The 16,453-nt window shown below is 39.3% G+C and overlaps 2 protein-coding genes across 3 annotated transcripts; both read left to right on the forward strand.

Moving 5' to 3' along the window:
• On the forward strand, nucleotides 1-1,899 carry LOC18793052 (NAC domain-containing protein 2). Its single transcript, XM_007223169.2, has 3 exons — nucleotides 1-271; nucleotides 382-659; nucleotides 1,057-1,899. Exons 1-3 carry the CDS (start codon nucleotides 109-111, stop codon nucleotides 1,501-1,503), a joined length of 888 nt encoding a protein of 295 aa, XP_007223231.1. The 5' UTR covers nucleotides 1-108; the 3' UTR covers nucleotides 1,504-1,899.
• On the forward strand, nucleotides 6,035-16,405 carry LOC18789674 (protein CELLULOSE SYNTHASE INTERACTIVE 3). Of its 2 annotated transcripts, XM_020568155.1 has the most exons (8): nucleotides 6,035-6,195; nucleotides 6,521-6,776; nucleotides 7,251-7,350; nucleotides 7,622-10,682; nucleotides 11,659-14,203; nucleotides 14,475-14,929; nucleotides 15,591-15,707; nucleotides 15,902-16,405. In XM_020568155.1, exons 3-8 carry the CDS (start codon nucleotides 7,280-7,282, stop codon nucleotides 16,061-16,063), a joined length of 6,411 nt encoding a protein of 2,136 aa, XP_020423744.1. In that variant the 5' UTR covers nucleotides 6,035-6,195; nucleotides 6,521-6,776; nucleotides 7,251-7,279; the 3' UTR covers nucleotides 16,064-16,405. The 2 variants fall into 2 exon arrangements, with proteins under 2 accessions (XP_020423744.1, XP_007221820.2); XM_007221758.2 differs by having other exon boundaries at nucleotides 6,035-6,771; nucleotides 15,902-16,401.

A 16,453-nucleotide genomic window follows, 5' to 3' on the forward strand; every position in this document is an offset into this window, starting at 1 on the left:
CCCTTACGTTTCAAGTTTCAAGTGCCGACTAGCTTGCTTAGTCCAGAAGCCGATAGTAAATTGCCAGTGAAACACACCGCACACTCGAATCAAACGACGCCGTTCAGAATGTCGTCCTCCGATTTACAGCTGCCGCCCGGCTTCAGGTTCCATCCGACGGACGAAGAGCTCGTGAAGCACTACCTCTGCCGCAAATGCCAGTCGCAGCCGATTTCGGTCCCGATAATCGCCGAAATCGATCTCTACAAATACAACCCCTGGGACCTCCCTGGTAATTTTTCGCCTTCCAAGATTCGATTTTGAAATTAAAAATTGAATCTTTTTGGGAGTTTTCTCATTTCTTTACTTGGTTGTGACTAATTTCACATTTCCTGTTAACAGGTTTGGCGTTGTACGGTGAGAAAGAGTGGTATTTCTTTTCGCCGAGGGACCGGAAGTATCCGAACGGTTCGAGGCCGAACCGGGCGGCCGGGAGCGGGTATTGGAAGGCGACCGGAGCGGATAAGCCGATCGGGAACCCGAAACCAGTAGGGATTAAGAAGGCTTTGGTTTTCTACGCCGGAAAAGCTCCGAGAGGAGAGAAGACCAATTGGATTATGCACGAGTATCGCCTCGCCGACGTCGACCGCTCGCCTCGCAAGAAGAGCAGCAGCCTAAGGGTACACACGTTATTCTCTATCGCTACGCTTGTCAGATTAGGGGTAAAATCGTAAATTGGAAAATCTGGTTCATATGACGATGACGGTTCGGTTGACACGACGTCGTTCAAATCGTACTTTTGACTTGAATAATGTTCCTAAATGCCGAATGCCAATTGGGATCGGGCCCCACCCGTCCTTATCTTGAATTGGCGGCCATATAAATTATCGGTAGAGATATAGGCTGATTTGAGATCACCGGCGTAGTTAACTCTAATTTGGGAAAATTGAAATTAGCGTTTTGCGAGGGTGACATAAGCATATTAGTTTAGCAAGATAAGACTGATATTATGGGGGGCTTTTATGAGTGGTCTAGATTTAATTAACATTTGATTGATGGACGGTCTGAATTTTGCAGCTGGACGATTGGGTTCTGTGTCGCATATACAACAAAAAGGGCACCGTCGAGAAACAGCAGCAACAGCAACAGCAACAGCAACAGCCAACGACGACGAGTCGTATGAGCAGCGGCTCGGAATTCGAGGACAGGAAGCCGGAGAATCTGGCGTGTCCGCCGCCGGCTGCGGTAGCCCCCACTCGCCCGAACGACTACGTGTACTTCGACACGTCGGACTCTGTGCCGAGGCTGCACACGGACTCGAGCTGCTCGGAGCACGTGGTGTCGCCGGAGTTCACTTGCGAGGTGCAGAGCGAGCCCAAGTGGAAGGAGTGGGAGAAGGCCCTCGATTTTAACTACAATTACATGGACACCACTGTAGAGAACGGGTTCGGGGCGCAGTTCCAGAGCAGTAATCAGATGTCGCCGCTGCAGGATATCTTCATGTACCTACAGAAGCCGTATTGATTTTGATAAAGCGGGGCCTACAGGATTGGAATACTATGAGTCGACGCATCGGACGGCAACAGGAGACCCAGGTCGATGAGTGTGCGTTTGGGATGCTGTGAGTAGCAAAAGGGAAGGGGGGATTCGAGTCGCGGGGTCCACCATTTGGGCCCAAGGCTGGGTGATTTGGGACCGTTGATATAAAGATGATATATTATATGGAAAAGATGATGGGGCTGGTTTTGGAAGATAGAAATATGAAGAAGTTTGGTTTTTAATGTGTACAGCATGTATATATAGATATAAATAGGTAATGTTGTTCACATGATGATTTTGAAGGGCCTTCTAAATTCTAATATTTGTTCTTGTATTTTTAGTTTTATGGTAGTGAATTAAATGTGTTCTTTTCTTTTTTCATGTCATGATTCAATGTGTTCCTTCCTACCTTTATTCATATATCTATCTTTACAAAACGGTGGTTTGGTCCACGGCCTGAATTCAACATTTTGACTCACCAACTTTGTAACAAGACTTGACCTTATGCATTGAATGGATAAGTATTAAACGTGACAAGTATTTCAATTCCAAAAACGCAAGGCAAATGTTTAACATGTCACTTCATCTTCACACTTCACATGCTCGAATTTTTCTCTCTTTTTAGAGTTAATAAAACAAAGTAAAAACAATAAGACTAGTGCTTATTTTTTTAACTTGAAACTAAAATGATTTAGGTTTTGTCAACATGTCTAGTCTAATAAAAAAAAAGACTTGATTTACAGACTAATGATCTCATGTTCGAACTCTCGTGACATTTTGAAAAATCCTCCTCTTCTCATAAACTATCACTTATTAGATTTTATATGGTATTGAGAATTGCAAAGTCTACTAATAAATAAAAAAATAAATAAATAATTGGGTTGAAACTGCTGGTCATAAGTTTGCAGGTTCATATAATCTTCCCTGGAGATAGTTGTTGCATCAAGAATGTGCTCTGGGGTTTACAGGCCACATTTCTAATTTTGAGGGCTGCTTAGCCTTTAGGCTTGGGCTAACATGGTCAAACGGATCTTGGCCCATATCCATTGTTAGTCTGGGATGACATTGAACCCGATTCTGCCAATTTTAAAACTCTGGCCCAAACTTAATTTAAGTTGGGTCGAAATTTCAATTCAGAATAAACTTCTTTTTCGTTTTTCTTTTTTCTTTTTTATTTTGATACAAATCATAACCTATACTATACTAATTACGGGTATGAGAATCGGCTGTAAGAAGATGGACACACTGCTTTGACCAACTAGCATAACTTCTTTATAGATAAATCTTCTCCATTATGGAGCCATAACTTTTACTTGCTATTCGGGATCAACTTTCAAGTAGCATAGCACAAAATTATCATAATCCTAAACCATATGCTTTTCTTATTAGATTAAAAGTCGTTTTTCGTTTTGTCACAAAGAAACCTTTAGAAAAACATGAATTTTTTGTTGAGGTTCTTCAACTGAACTTGCGACAAAACTTCAGTGCTTGATGTAATTAAGTCAAGGATAAATCATTAAAGTAGGGATAAAGAAAAATCATAATCCCGCAAAGCTTTCCACCTAAACTCTAGTTTACTTTACTAAACACCCAATTGACTAAATTGCTTACCGGACTTTAAAAAATGAGGCCATCATTTAAATTCACCACTTTCACCAAGAGCCACTCAAGTGATGAAATGAATGATGATGGCTTTTGAGATTGCACGCTGGGTTTTTAGTGGTTTTAGTTGCCTCCATTAGCATCATTAATTCAACCTATTTGTAATTCCCACTTTATTTGTCAACCAATTGGTTTTGAATTAAGCAGTGTAGCTTGATTAGCTAATTGGTACTGTACCCCCACTAAACATCTTTATGTCCCTCATATAAGTTTTCCTTTTTGTTTGTAAAATCACATTTGTTGTCCACGAAATTCTTGTTAGTATTTTTCAAGTTTTGTACGTGTGGCATGTGCTCATTGCTCGGTTGGGATGGTCAGACAAAATTTCTCCTATAAAGGTTGGCACATATTTACACGTTATTGTTTTTAGTGAAAAATTTCGCGTAACTTAACAGTAGAGACTACATGAATATGAGAGCAAAACATGGAAGAATACATGAATAACCAGAATGATGACTTTGGCTAATACCAAAAACCATTTGCAATAAAAACTCAATCAATTCTTGTTGGTAGAAATTTCACTTTTTGGCTTGACCTAAATTCTCGCTTTACTCCTAATAGCATATGAACTCATTTACAAAATACACATAAAAACAAATTTATCTCTAATGGTAGATCACTTACCATCACATCCAAAACGCATAATCTTTTTGTTCATCACACCTTATCTCTTATTCTTGGCCGAACCAAAGATACTTGTAAATGTTGTAAGTGGAGGTTTAAACTCTACGGATCAAATTTAGATCAAAAAATCAATTCTTGATGTGAAGGTTGAAGATCAGACATGCCCCATGTGTTCAAATATAATAGGGTGTGGGGGAGAATCTAGCCTGGTATTATCTACAACCACTGTTTGATGATGATGTTTCAAGAGATGCAAGATTTAGGTGCGAATAAAACAAATTGTTTGGGTGGCAAATAGATCTTCATTGAATAAATTACTACATTAAAAAAAAAAAAAAAAAACACTGCTTCCCTTTTATTTATAAACCCTGCAAATTATTAATAATAGGATATTAATTCGAAGATCTGTGGTCACCTGCCTTCCAACAAACCACATCACCATGTAATATCTGTTCTCTTCTATCAGATTAATCTTCCCCTATAAATTAAAACCATTAATTCTCTTGCAAAGCATGTCTGTTATGTCTTATGTTCCGGATTGATCTACCAGTCCACTCATAAATCCAAATGTAAAGTTCGATACAAGCAATGCAATGAAGGATAAATTTTCGTGTATGACCGTAATGCTATCACGAGAAGATTATTGTCTTCCTTTCTTAATGGAATGAGACATTCCTTATTTTTGCATATCATAATTTGACATATATTTGTTCGCACACATGACAAAATTATGCATATTATAATTTGAATAGATCGATTACAGTACATCTTTGTATTACAATCACAAGGAACAGTTACTCAAATGTAAATTGTAATAACACTTTGAATTATGAGAAAATAATTTTGTTAGAATGTGTCGATCTAGAACATTGAAGAGGTACATTTATATTTCTATATATATTTAAAAAATATTTTTTTGATTGGAAAAAAATAATCAAGTGATATTGATTGATAGCTCATGGATTGGTTGTTCAAGATTGTATTCTTCTTGGGTCCGTACACCTAATGCTTGACCAAATGGCTTATTAACATCCACATTATATAATATTAAATTATTTATATAATGTCACACAAATAATATATATATCTAAACCATAGACATTGTTTTCACCAAGATTCATTTCGTAAAATCAGGATTTTGTCTGTGTCACCCCTTCAATTTATGTAAATAAATAATCAAATCTAAACAGAAATATTTAAATTAAACAAATGTGGCAGACATGCAGATTAGTGTATTATTTTTATTTTTATTTTTCACTGATCTCCAGGATGATTAAATAAATTGGGAGACCATAAGCTTGTCCCACACTGCATCTTGGCGTGCTTAAGGAAGGTTTAAGGCACTTGGACAACACTATTAAATGCAATAAAATCGTTGTAAAGTGGGAAAAAGGAAAAGGAAAACTTTATTAATCAACAATTAAACCTTTACTTTAGGTTGCCAACTCGACATTTTAATTTCAGTTTAAATGCTTGTATGAACACGTCATGAACTTCATGCACAAAATTCGTAATGATTTGAGTGTAGTTGTTGCTAAATGAAAGAATCATCAAGCTTAATTGAATGCTGCAGATGAGATGTTAATTAAGTGGCAGCTTTAAACAAAATTTTTTATCCCCTAACTAAAATGGATGACATATATGTTATACAACTACTTCGGTTAATTGTTGTGTCGATCATTATAAAATAAAATTTTAATTATTTATACATGTGATCATATTGACACGTTTAACGAAGTTAAAGAGTAATATAAACATACACAAAAAAATTACTATTATCAGTCATATATAACAAATTACATTACAATTCACTCATTTATGTTTCAATAGGTAAAATTTAAACGTGTGATAATATTAAAGATGGGATTATCTTAACTCATTATTGAATCTAGGGTCCATATTTCAATGATTTTCGAAATAACATGCATAAAGAAACCAAGAACCAACACAATTATTGTTATTTAGAATGTGGGTACAAGAAAACTATAACTCATATAACCCATACCTTCTTCCATGTTTTAAAAAATAACACATTTACCGTTTTACCCTTTGCCACACAGCTTGAATCGAAATATTTAGCCAAAACTAAATTTCACTACATGACAACAATATGGCAGTTGAAAAAACAAAAATATCCCCATAAAAAAAAGAGAAGGAAAAAAAAAGAAGAGAAATTAATAAATTAAAATAACGAATTTTCAAAATAAAAGAAAAAGTAATTGGGGAAAAGACAGTGAGAAAGAAAAACAAAACAAAATGCAAACACACATGGAAAGGAAACGGAAAGACTCGGAGTCTCTCTCTGTGTCACTCTGTCAGCCCTCCATTTCTTCACTCTTACTTTCTCTCTGTCTGGTTCTTCCTTCTTCGCCGTGGCTCTCTCTCGTTAAGGTCGTTCTTGGGCGGGCGCTGAATTGTATTGATTTCGAGGCATTTATGTTTATGCAATTTCTTCTTCATTTTGAATGATTTTGTAGTTTGATGACAGTTGGAAATGGACGTTTTTTCTTGCCCTAGATTCTGTGATGCTGCTGTGATCTGATCTGCGTAGTTGTTGTTATTTGTTTTTATTTGCTTGTGTTTGTGTAAATTTGTGAATAGTCACATTGTTTGTACTGAATTTTACTTGATTAAATTGGTAATTATTGCTAATTGTGATGTATAGGCGTAAAGATCTGACTTCTTGGTTCAATATTGATCGGTGTTTGATGTGCAGAGTGTTGGGGTTTGATTTGGACTGGGAAGGGAGTTTGCATTGTGTGAGCTGGCACTGTAGCGTTTGTACTTTTGTGAACAGTGTTTACATGTTTGTGAAGAGAGAGTGGGTGTGTGGGTGTGTGTGTGCGTCTGTTGATGGACAACTGGGGATTGGATGCTGAGGAACTGAGGTTGTGATGCTACTTAGGCAGAACTGCTGGGTTTTGCAGTAATTGGAAGGAAGGGAGTTCTTCGGCATTTGCATTGGTGGTGAGGTATTTTTAGTTGATCTCTCCAGTACTGGTTTCATTATTATCTATTTTTGCCTATGTTATTTTCGTGTAAAGTGCCTTTATTTTCTTCAGAATAAAAGTGCCTTTATTTCAGAATGCGGGAGCAATCCTTTGGTCCATGATTTTCTCTTTTTTATTTTATTTTATTTTAGTGGAACAAATAAAAAGAGAGGGAGGATAGAATGAAGAGAAGAGAGGTGAGGTAGAGAGCAAAGAGTATATAGAACAAAACTACAAAACTTATATATAGTTTTCAGTTTTTTGTGTTCAAAACCATTCCTTGTATTTTCCTTATTTCGATGAAATCTTGTCAAGCATATGCTGCTTCAGGAATCAGGTCACTCAGTTTTAAGGTTGATTCAGTCAATGAACAATTAAAAATGAATAGTTGAAAGGTGGTTTATTTGTGGTGGGATTCCACATTTGATAAAATTGTATGCCTATCCCCATTTTCAGGTGGCCAAGGAGAATTCTAAAAGTGGTGTATGGTGCAAATGTCAAAGTCTCCCTCCCCTGAACAGCGAGAACCCATATCTCCTTCTACTTCTCGCTCTAGGTTAGCTATGCTCTATTTGCTCAGTCTCTTTAACTGTGGTGACAAACTGGTAGTCTTAGTTCAGAAAATGAATGCTTCACTGATAAATTAACCACTTAGGTGCTTCGTAAAGCTTTGTACACCAATATTAAAATTGAGCTGGAAAAGCCCAATGAGAAGCCATTTCAGTGGGCTCATTAAATTTTTTATTTTAAAAAATTAAAAATTATTATCTCCTAAACTGTTGACTGTTACTTTTCAAGATATTCAAATGAGTTCATGTTACACACAGGGATGGAACAGCAATGGATGATGAAGAAGGTACAATGGCAAGAGTTGCTCAATTTGTCGAGCAACTACATGCCAGCATTTCTTCACCACATGAAAAAGAACTTATTACAGCACGTTTGCTTGGTATTGCCAAAGCAAGAAAGGATGCAAGAACAATTATTGGTTCGCATTCCCAGGCAATGCCATTGTTCATAAACATTCTCAGGAGTGGCACCCCTGTGGCAAAAGTTAATGTGGCTGCAACTCTGAGTGCCCTGTGTAAAGATGAAGACTTGCGTCTTAAAGTACTACTAGGCGGGTGCATCCCCCCGTTACTCTCACTTTTGAAGTCTGAATCAACTGAGGGTAGGAAGGCTGCAGCGGAAGCTATATATGAAGTTTCCTCTGGTGGGCTTTCAGATGATCATGTTGGCATGAAAATATTTATTACAGAAGGCGTAGTGCCAAACTTATGGAATCAACTCAATCCAAAAGCCAAGCAAGACAAAGTGGTAGAGGGATTTGTGACAGGGGCTTTGAGAAATCTTTGTGGTGACAAGGATGGCTACTGGAGAGCAACGCTTGAGGCTGGTGGAGTAGATATCATTGTGGGTCTTCTGTCTTCCGACAATGCTGCTGCCCAGTCAAATGCTGCCTCCCTTTTGGCCCGTCTCATGTTGGCTTTCAGTGATAGCATCCCCAAAGTAATAGATTCTGGAGCTGTCAAAGCTTTGCTTCGGCTTGTGGGTCGGGAAAATGATGTTTCCGTCCGTGCTAGTGCTGCTGATGCTTTGGAAGCGCTTTCTTCAAAGTCAACTGGGGCTAAGAAAGCTATTGTGAATGCTGACGGTGTTCCAGTTCTCATTGGGGCTATAGTTGCTCCATCTAAAGAGTGCATGCAAGGTGAGTGTGGGCAGGCTCTGCAGGACCATGCAACACGGGCTTTAGCAAATATTTGTGGTGGGATGTCTTCTTTAATATTATATCTTGGAGAACTTTCACAGTCACCTCGGCTAACTTCCCCGGTTGCTGATATTATCGGAGCTCTTGCATACACGCTGATGGTCTTCGGGCATAAATCTGCTGCCAATGAGGAATCTGTTAATGTAACAAAGATAGAGGATATTCTTGTAATGTTGCTAAAGCCTCGTGACAATAAGCTTGTTCAAGAGCGTGTCCTTGAGGCCATGGCTAGTCTATATGGCAACAACCATCTTTCCAGTTGGCTCAATCATGCACAAGCGAAGAAGGTGCTCATTGGACTCATAACAATGGCTGCTGCTGATGTGCAAGAGTATCTAATACTCTCTTTGACAAGCTTATGTTGCGATGGTGTTGGAATCTGGGACTCCATTGGCAAGAGAGAAGGAATTCAGTTACTTATTTCACTGATGGGATTATCCAGTGAGCAGCATCAAGAATATGCTGTTCAGTTTCTGGCAATCTTAACGGACCAAGTCGATGACAGCAAGTGGGCTATTACTGCTGCCGGCGGGATTCCTCCTCTGGTGCAGCTGTTAGAGACGGGATCTCAGAAGGCGAAGGAGGATGCCGCTCATGTGTTGTGGAATTTGTGTTGTCACAGTGAAGATATTCGTGCATGTGTGGAAAGTGCAGGAGCCATCCCAGCATTTTTATGGCTTTTAAAAAGTGGTGGGTCAAGGGGACAAGAAGCATCAGCTATGGCACTAACAAAGCTTGTCCGAACAGCTGATTCTGCCACCATTAATCAGTTGTTAGCTTTGCTCCTCGGTGACTCTCCAAGCTCAAAGGCCTATACTATCAGGGTGTTGGGTCATGTACTCATAATGGCATCACATGAGGATCTTGTGCATAAAGGTTCAGCAGCTAATAAAGGGCTGAGATCTCTTGTACAGGTTCTCAACTCATCAAATGAAGAAACTCAAGAGTATGCTGCTTCGGTCCTAGCTGATCTATTCAGCACAAGACAAGATATTTGTGATATTCTTGCAACTGATGAGATTGTGCATCCTTGCATGAAGCTTTTGACCAGCACCACACAAGTTGTTGCAACACAGTCAGCTCGAGCATTGGGTGCTCTTTCCCGTCCTTTGAAGACCAAAACAAGCAGCAAGATGTCTTATATTGCAGAAGGTGATGTCAAGCCCCTCATCAAACTGGCTAAAACTTCTTCTATTGATGCTGCTGAAACTGCAGTTGCGGCACTTGCCAATCTTCTCTCTGATCCGCATATTGCTGCAGAAGCCCTGGCAGAAGATGTTGTTTTAGCTTTGATAAGAGTACTGGGAGATGGAACTTCAGAAGGTAAGAAGAATGCATCCCGTGCCCTTCATCAATTGCTGAAGCATTTTCCAGTAGGTGATGTGCTCACAGGAAATGCTCAGTGTCGTTTTGCTAGTCTTGCTCTTGTTGATTCCTTGAATGTATTGGATATGGATGGTACTGATGCTGCGGATGCTTTGGAAGTAGTCGCACTTTTGGCTAGAACCAAACAAGGTGTGAACTTCACTTACCCCCCATGGTCTGCCCTTGCTGAAGTTCCATCAAGCTTAGAACCTCTTGTCCGATGCCTGGCTGAAGGGCCTTCTCCACTTCAGGATAAGTCAATAGAAATTTTGTCTAGGCTTTGTGGGGAGCAACCAGTAGTGCTTGGTGATCTATTGATTGCAAGATCAAGATCCCTTGGTTCACTAGCTAACAGGATAATGCACTCTTCGAGCCTAGAAGTCAGAGTTGGAGGAGCTGCATTACTCATTTGTGCAGCAAAAGAGCACAAACAGAAGTCAATGGAAGTACTTGATGTTGCAGGATATTTAAAACCGTTAACATATGCTTTAGTGGACATGATGAAGCGAAATTCTAGCTGCTCCTCTTTAGAAATTGAAGTCAGAACTCCTAGAGGTTTTATTGAAAGAACTGCATTCCATGAAGGGGATGAGTTTGATGTCCCTGATCCAGCCATTGTCTTGGGGGGTACTGTTGCCTTGTGGTTGCTATGCATAATTGGTGCCTTTCATGCAAAGAGCAAACTCACCATTATGGAAGCTGGTGGTCTTGAGGCTCTCTCTGACAAGCTTGCAGGTTACACTTCCAATCCACAGGTATAAAAGAATTAGTTTTGCGTGCACACACACACACACACACACACACACACACACACACACACACACACATAAATGCTTACCATTAGATAGGTTGTTCTGATGAGCACTTGTATACCTATATCTTTCGTTTTGCTGAATTATATGTTTGATCAAGGTACATGGAGACTACATAATTTTGAAGAAATAAATCATTGTTGATCGTGGTGGATTTTAATATGCGAGTGATGCCATCTGTTCATCATAGAGAACCATACCCTTATTGAGAGATGCTAAGATGTTTATGTGTGCTACTTACATTCATTAAGAATATTAAATATAACTGAAAGTCTGATCCCTGAAATGCTTTCATACCCCCTGATCTCTTCCTTCCCCCCTTTATCATTTAGTACTGGCATTTTTCCTCTGGTGGTTTGGTTGCCTAAAATACCTTATAACGAACACTATATTTTGGACATATTTTTCTTGCACTAATGAATTTGGATTGAAATCTGATTAGTTGTGATTAGGCGCTTATCTTTGCATATATTCTGTATATCGCGTCCTCTTGGTTTCCTTTCAATTTTATTTATAGGACAGCAACTACAAACTATCTTATCTCGTTCTACCAGGCTCTCAATAACCTTCAAATGACTCATAGCTGCTTTCCACACAAACTGCTATTTTGGTAGGGAACCCTACCATTATCACTTGATAGTAACTTTTGAACATTCCTACTTGGCCTATAACACAGTGTATCATCTTCATATGTCACATTATTGGACTTGCACAAAAGGCTAGTGTTTATGGAGCTACATTAGTGACAAGAGATGTAACACTGGGGTTCCCAGAGTATAGCTATTGAACAGCTTTGTAGTTTCTCATTTATAGTTTTGACTGTATCATGGTAGTTGTTGTTTCATGTTTTAGTTGCTTTTTTGGCACATGTAAAATATAAATTTTGATATCTTACTAAATTGGTCATCTTTATGAACAGGCAGAATATGAGGATACAGAAGGTATATGGATTAGTGCCCTGCTCCTGGCTGTTCTGTTCCAAGATGCAAATGTTGTTCTGTCTCCTGCAACAATGCGCATCATTCCTTTACTTTCTCTTCTTTTGAGATCGGATGAGGTGATTGATAGGTTCTTTGCTGCGCAGTCAATGGCCAGTCTTGTTTCTAATGGTAGTAAGGGAATAATTCTTGCCATTGGAAATTCAGGTGCTGTTGCTGGATTGATAACCCTAATTGGTTACATAGAGTCCGACATGCCTAACCTTGTTACTTTATCAGAAGAATTTTCTCTGGTGCGAAATCCCGATCAAGTTGTTTTGGAGTACCTTTTTGATTTTGAAGATGTAAGAGTTGGATCCACCGCACGTAAATCTATACCTCTCCTGGTGGATCTCTTGAGACCAATGCCAGAACGTCCTGGTGCCCCTCCAATTTCTGTTAAACTCTTGACCCGTATTGCCGATGGAAGTGATACAAATAAATTAATTATGGCTGAAGCTGGAGCTCTGGATGCTCTGACAAAATACCTGTCTTTGAGCCCTCAAGACTCCACCGAAGCCACAATAACTGAATTATTCAGAATATTATTTAGCAATCCTGATCTCATTCGATATGAAGCATCAGCTAGTTCATTGAATCAACTCATAGCTGTTCTGCGTCTAGGGTCAAGAAATGCTAGATATAGTGCTGCAAGAGCTCTTCATGAACTATTTGACGCTGAGAACATCAGAGATTCTGATTCAGCCAGGCAATCTGTTCATCCATTGGTTGACATGCTTAACTCTGGATCAGAGAGCGAGCAAGAGGCTGCCCTTGTTGCTTTAATTAAGCTGACTTCAGGAAATTCTTCTAAAGCATCTTTATTGACTGATGTGGAGGGAAGTCCACTGGAGAGTTTGTACAAAATCCTGTCTTGTGCTTCATCCTTGGAATTGAAGAGAATCGCTGCACAACTCTGTTGTGTTCTGTTTGATAATTCCGAAGTCAGACGAAATCCAATTGCCTCTGAATGCATAGAGCCCCTTGTATCACTGATGCATTCTGATACAAGTACAGTTGTCGAAGCTGGGGTTTGTGCTTTTGAAAAATTGCTGGATGATGAACACCAGGTGGAGCTTGCAACGGCCTATGATGTTGTGGATCTCCTTGTTGGATTAGTTTCTGGTACAAGCAATCAGCTCATTGAGGCTAGCATTTGTTCTCTCATAAAGTTGGGGAAAGACCGGACCCCATGCAAATTGGATATGGTCAATGTTGGCATTATTGACAAATGTCTTGAGCTACTACCTGTTGCGCCCAGTTCATTATGCTCTTCAATTGCTGAATTGTTCCGCATTTTAACAAATAGTAATGCAATTGCAAGAAGTTTGGATGCTGCAAAAATAGTAGAACCTCTTTTCGTAGTTTTACTCCGTCCAGATTTCAGTTTGTGGGGACAGCACAGTGCATTGCAAGCACTAGTAAATATTTTGGAGAAGCCACAAAGCCTTGCAACTTTAAAACTTACACCTAGCCAAGTCATCGAGCCTCTTATTTCATTTCTGGAATCCCCATCTCAAGCCATCCAGCAGCTTGGCACAGAATTGCTATCTCATCTGCTTGCACAAGAACATTTTCAGCAAGATATTACAACAAAAAATGCAGTTGTTCCTCTTGTTCAGCTTGCAGGAATTGGAATATTAAACTTGCAGCAGACAGCGATAAAGGCATTGGAAAATATCTCCACAAGCTGGCCAAAGGCAGTCGCTGATGCTGGAGGTATATTTGAGCTTGGGAAGGTTATTATTCAAGATGACCCTCAGCCACCTCATGCACTGTGGGAATCAGCTGCTTTAGTTCTCTCAAATGTTCTGCACTTCGATGCTGAGTACTATTTTAAGGTTCCTGTGGTGGTTCTTGTTAAAATGCTGCATTCAACAGTGGATACCACCATCATGGTGGCTCTCAATGCGTTACTTGTTCATGAAAGGAGCGACAATTTAAGTGCTGAACAGATGACTGAAGGTGGTGCAATAGACGCCTTGTTGGACCTTTTAAGATCTCATCAGTGTGAAGAAGCATCTGGAAGATTACTTGAAGCTTTATTTAACAATGTCAGGATACGACAAATGAAGGTTTCCAAGTATGCAATAGCGCCCCTATCGCAGTATCTGTTGGATCCACAAACCAGATCAGAGTCTGGAAAACTTCTTGCTGCTCTAGCTCTTGGAGACCTTTCCCAACATGAAGGGCTTGCAAGAGCCAGTGATTCTGTTTCTGCATGTCGTGCATTGGTAAGTTTGCTTGAAGATCAGCCAACAGAAGAGATGAAAATGGTAGCAATTTGTGCATTGCAGAACTTTGTCATGAATAGCAGAACAAATAGGCGAGCTGTTGCAGAAGCAGGGGGCATACTGATTATTCAAGAACTGCTACTGTCTCCCAATACAGAAATTGCTGGGCAGACAGCATTACTTATCAAATTTTTGTTTTCTAATCACACACTCCAAGAGTATGTATCAAATGAGCTCATCAGATCTTTGACAGGTAATTCACATTTGCAGTCCTCTGGTTCCAATGCTGATTTGTTCCCCTATAGTCTAAAAGACTAAAGCTAAGCTCATTCTCATGTACATTCTTTGTACATATTTATGAGTTGGTACCATATGTCTTGATAACCATGTTCATGCTGTCGTTTAAATCTTCCATAGTGAAGAGTAGTTCGGTTCGTGTGTATGTGTGTGCTTCAAATACTCTTATCCTTTCTTTCATTGTATTCTGTTGATTTATTGGATCCAATGATTGCTGTGTCTTGCAGCCGCATTAGAGAGAGAGTTGTGGTCCGCGGCAACTATTAATGAAGAGGTCTTGAGAGCCTTACATATGATATTCATCAACTTCCCTAAGCTCCATATTTCTGAAGCAACCACTCTCTGCATTCCCAATCTGATTGGAGCTCTGAAATCTGGAAGTGAAGCGGCTCAGGATGTCGTCTTGGACACCCTTTGCTTGTTGAGACATTCTTGGTCAACCATGCCAATAGATATTGCGAAGTCTCAGGCTGTGATTGCTGCTGAAGCCATTCCCATCCTACAAATGCTCATGAAAACCTGCCCACCAAGTTTCCATGAGAGAGCAGACAGCCTGTTGCATTGCTTACCAGGTTGTTTGACGGTCACAATTAAGCGTGGGAACAACCTTAAACAGGCCATGGGAGGCACAAATGCTTTTTGTCGATTGACAATAGGCAATGGTCCTCCTCGACAAACCAAGGTAATGGTTCCATAGACTAGTTATGTACAAAAAGAAACTGTCTATTTCATAGCCCCTTCTCTTAAGTTAGGGGATGCGAAATTGATTGTTTACTCCTGGAAAAAGTTTCTTTTTCTTTTCTTTCTCCTTTTCCTCACTTCATATGAGGTATCAGATTCTGGCCTCTTTAGAGCACCTGATCAATCCTGGGCCACAAGTACCCCAATCCCATACATACTGGATATTGGATAATTACCAGGGACCCCTTTGGGGTGGCTCTCAATGGATTGGCATGATGGTATTTGGAAGGAAATGATTCAAAACATTGTTGCTACTGCAGTGACTTGTCAGCATCTAGATCTGCACTATAATTTTGACATAGCTGCCTGCAAGTTCCCTAATCTTACATTGGTCTTGTAAAGATTTAGCAGTTTATTTGTTTCTTTCTTTGAATCTAGATTATATGTATATGTGTATATATCGATGAGCTTAGTGGATTTGACTATAAATTTACTGTTTACTTTGCCTCTGGATTTGTCAACACGTGTTGAAGCTGCAAAGTGACTTTGTTTCATACGCTTCTTTAATAAAGAAGTTTCATACTGTACATATTAGTAGTGATGTTTATTACTTGTCTATGCTTACAGCTTTTATGTTATACTAAAATGTTGTTTGTCATTAGGTAGTGAGCCACAGTACCTCTCCAGAATGGAAAGAAGGATTTACGTGGGAATTTGATGTTCCCCCAAAGGGACAAAAACTCCACATCATTTGCAAAAGCAAAAATACCTTCGGAAAGGTAATTAGTTTTCTATTTCGATCAGCAAATCATTTACGAGCAGGATGAGCTAATCGTTCAATTTTTTCATAAGTGTAGGCCTTAAACATTTATGATGAGTACCCTTCCTGCCTTGATAATTGGCATTGCCACACTAATAATGTTTAGTCCCACGAGTTTTTCTTTTCATTTTGTGATTGTTTTTCTTTTTTCAGACAACTCTGGGAAGAGTGACTATCCAAATTGACAAAGTTGTGAGTGAAGGAGTATACAGTGGATTATTCAGCCTAAATCATGACAGCAACAAAGATGGATCTTCCCGTACGCTTGAAATCGAGATTATCTGGTCCAACAGAATGTCTGACGAAGAAACATGAATGCGTCCTAAAGTCAGGTGCAGCAATCTCCCCGTGCAGCTGAGAATGCCAGATTAAGTATCAAAATGGGGGCGAGGTTGGTCTGCTTGTAATTAATTTTATGTTTTGAAGGTCCAGTTTTGTAGTATGAAAGATTAAGCTGCTTGAGGAAAGTGTAAATTACATTTATTAGCTTGCGGATACGATAGAGTGAAAATGCATTCCCACTTTATAAGGGAATTTAAAAGCTCAATAGAAGTTTGTACAGGTCGGTCAGTCTGTAGGTGCTATAGCAATCCAAAGATGCTGAAAAGATTGGCGTTTGAAATTCTTGCAAAGTTGGAATAGCTTTTTGTTGTACAAGTGTTGTGTTTCCATTATAAGATTAACAATAAAATCCTTAATTGTTTC

Source organism: Prunus persica, chromosome G1 (genome assembly GCF_000346465.2).
Source record: "Prunus persica cultivar Lovell chromosome G1, Prunus_persica_NCBIv2, whole genome shotgun sequence".
In the NCBI taxonomy this organism is placed as follows: domain Eukaryota; kingdom Viridiplantae; phylum Streptophyta; class Magnoliopsida; order Rosales; family Rosaceae; genus Prunus; species Prunus persica.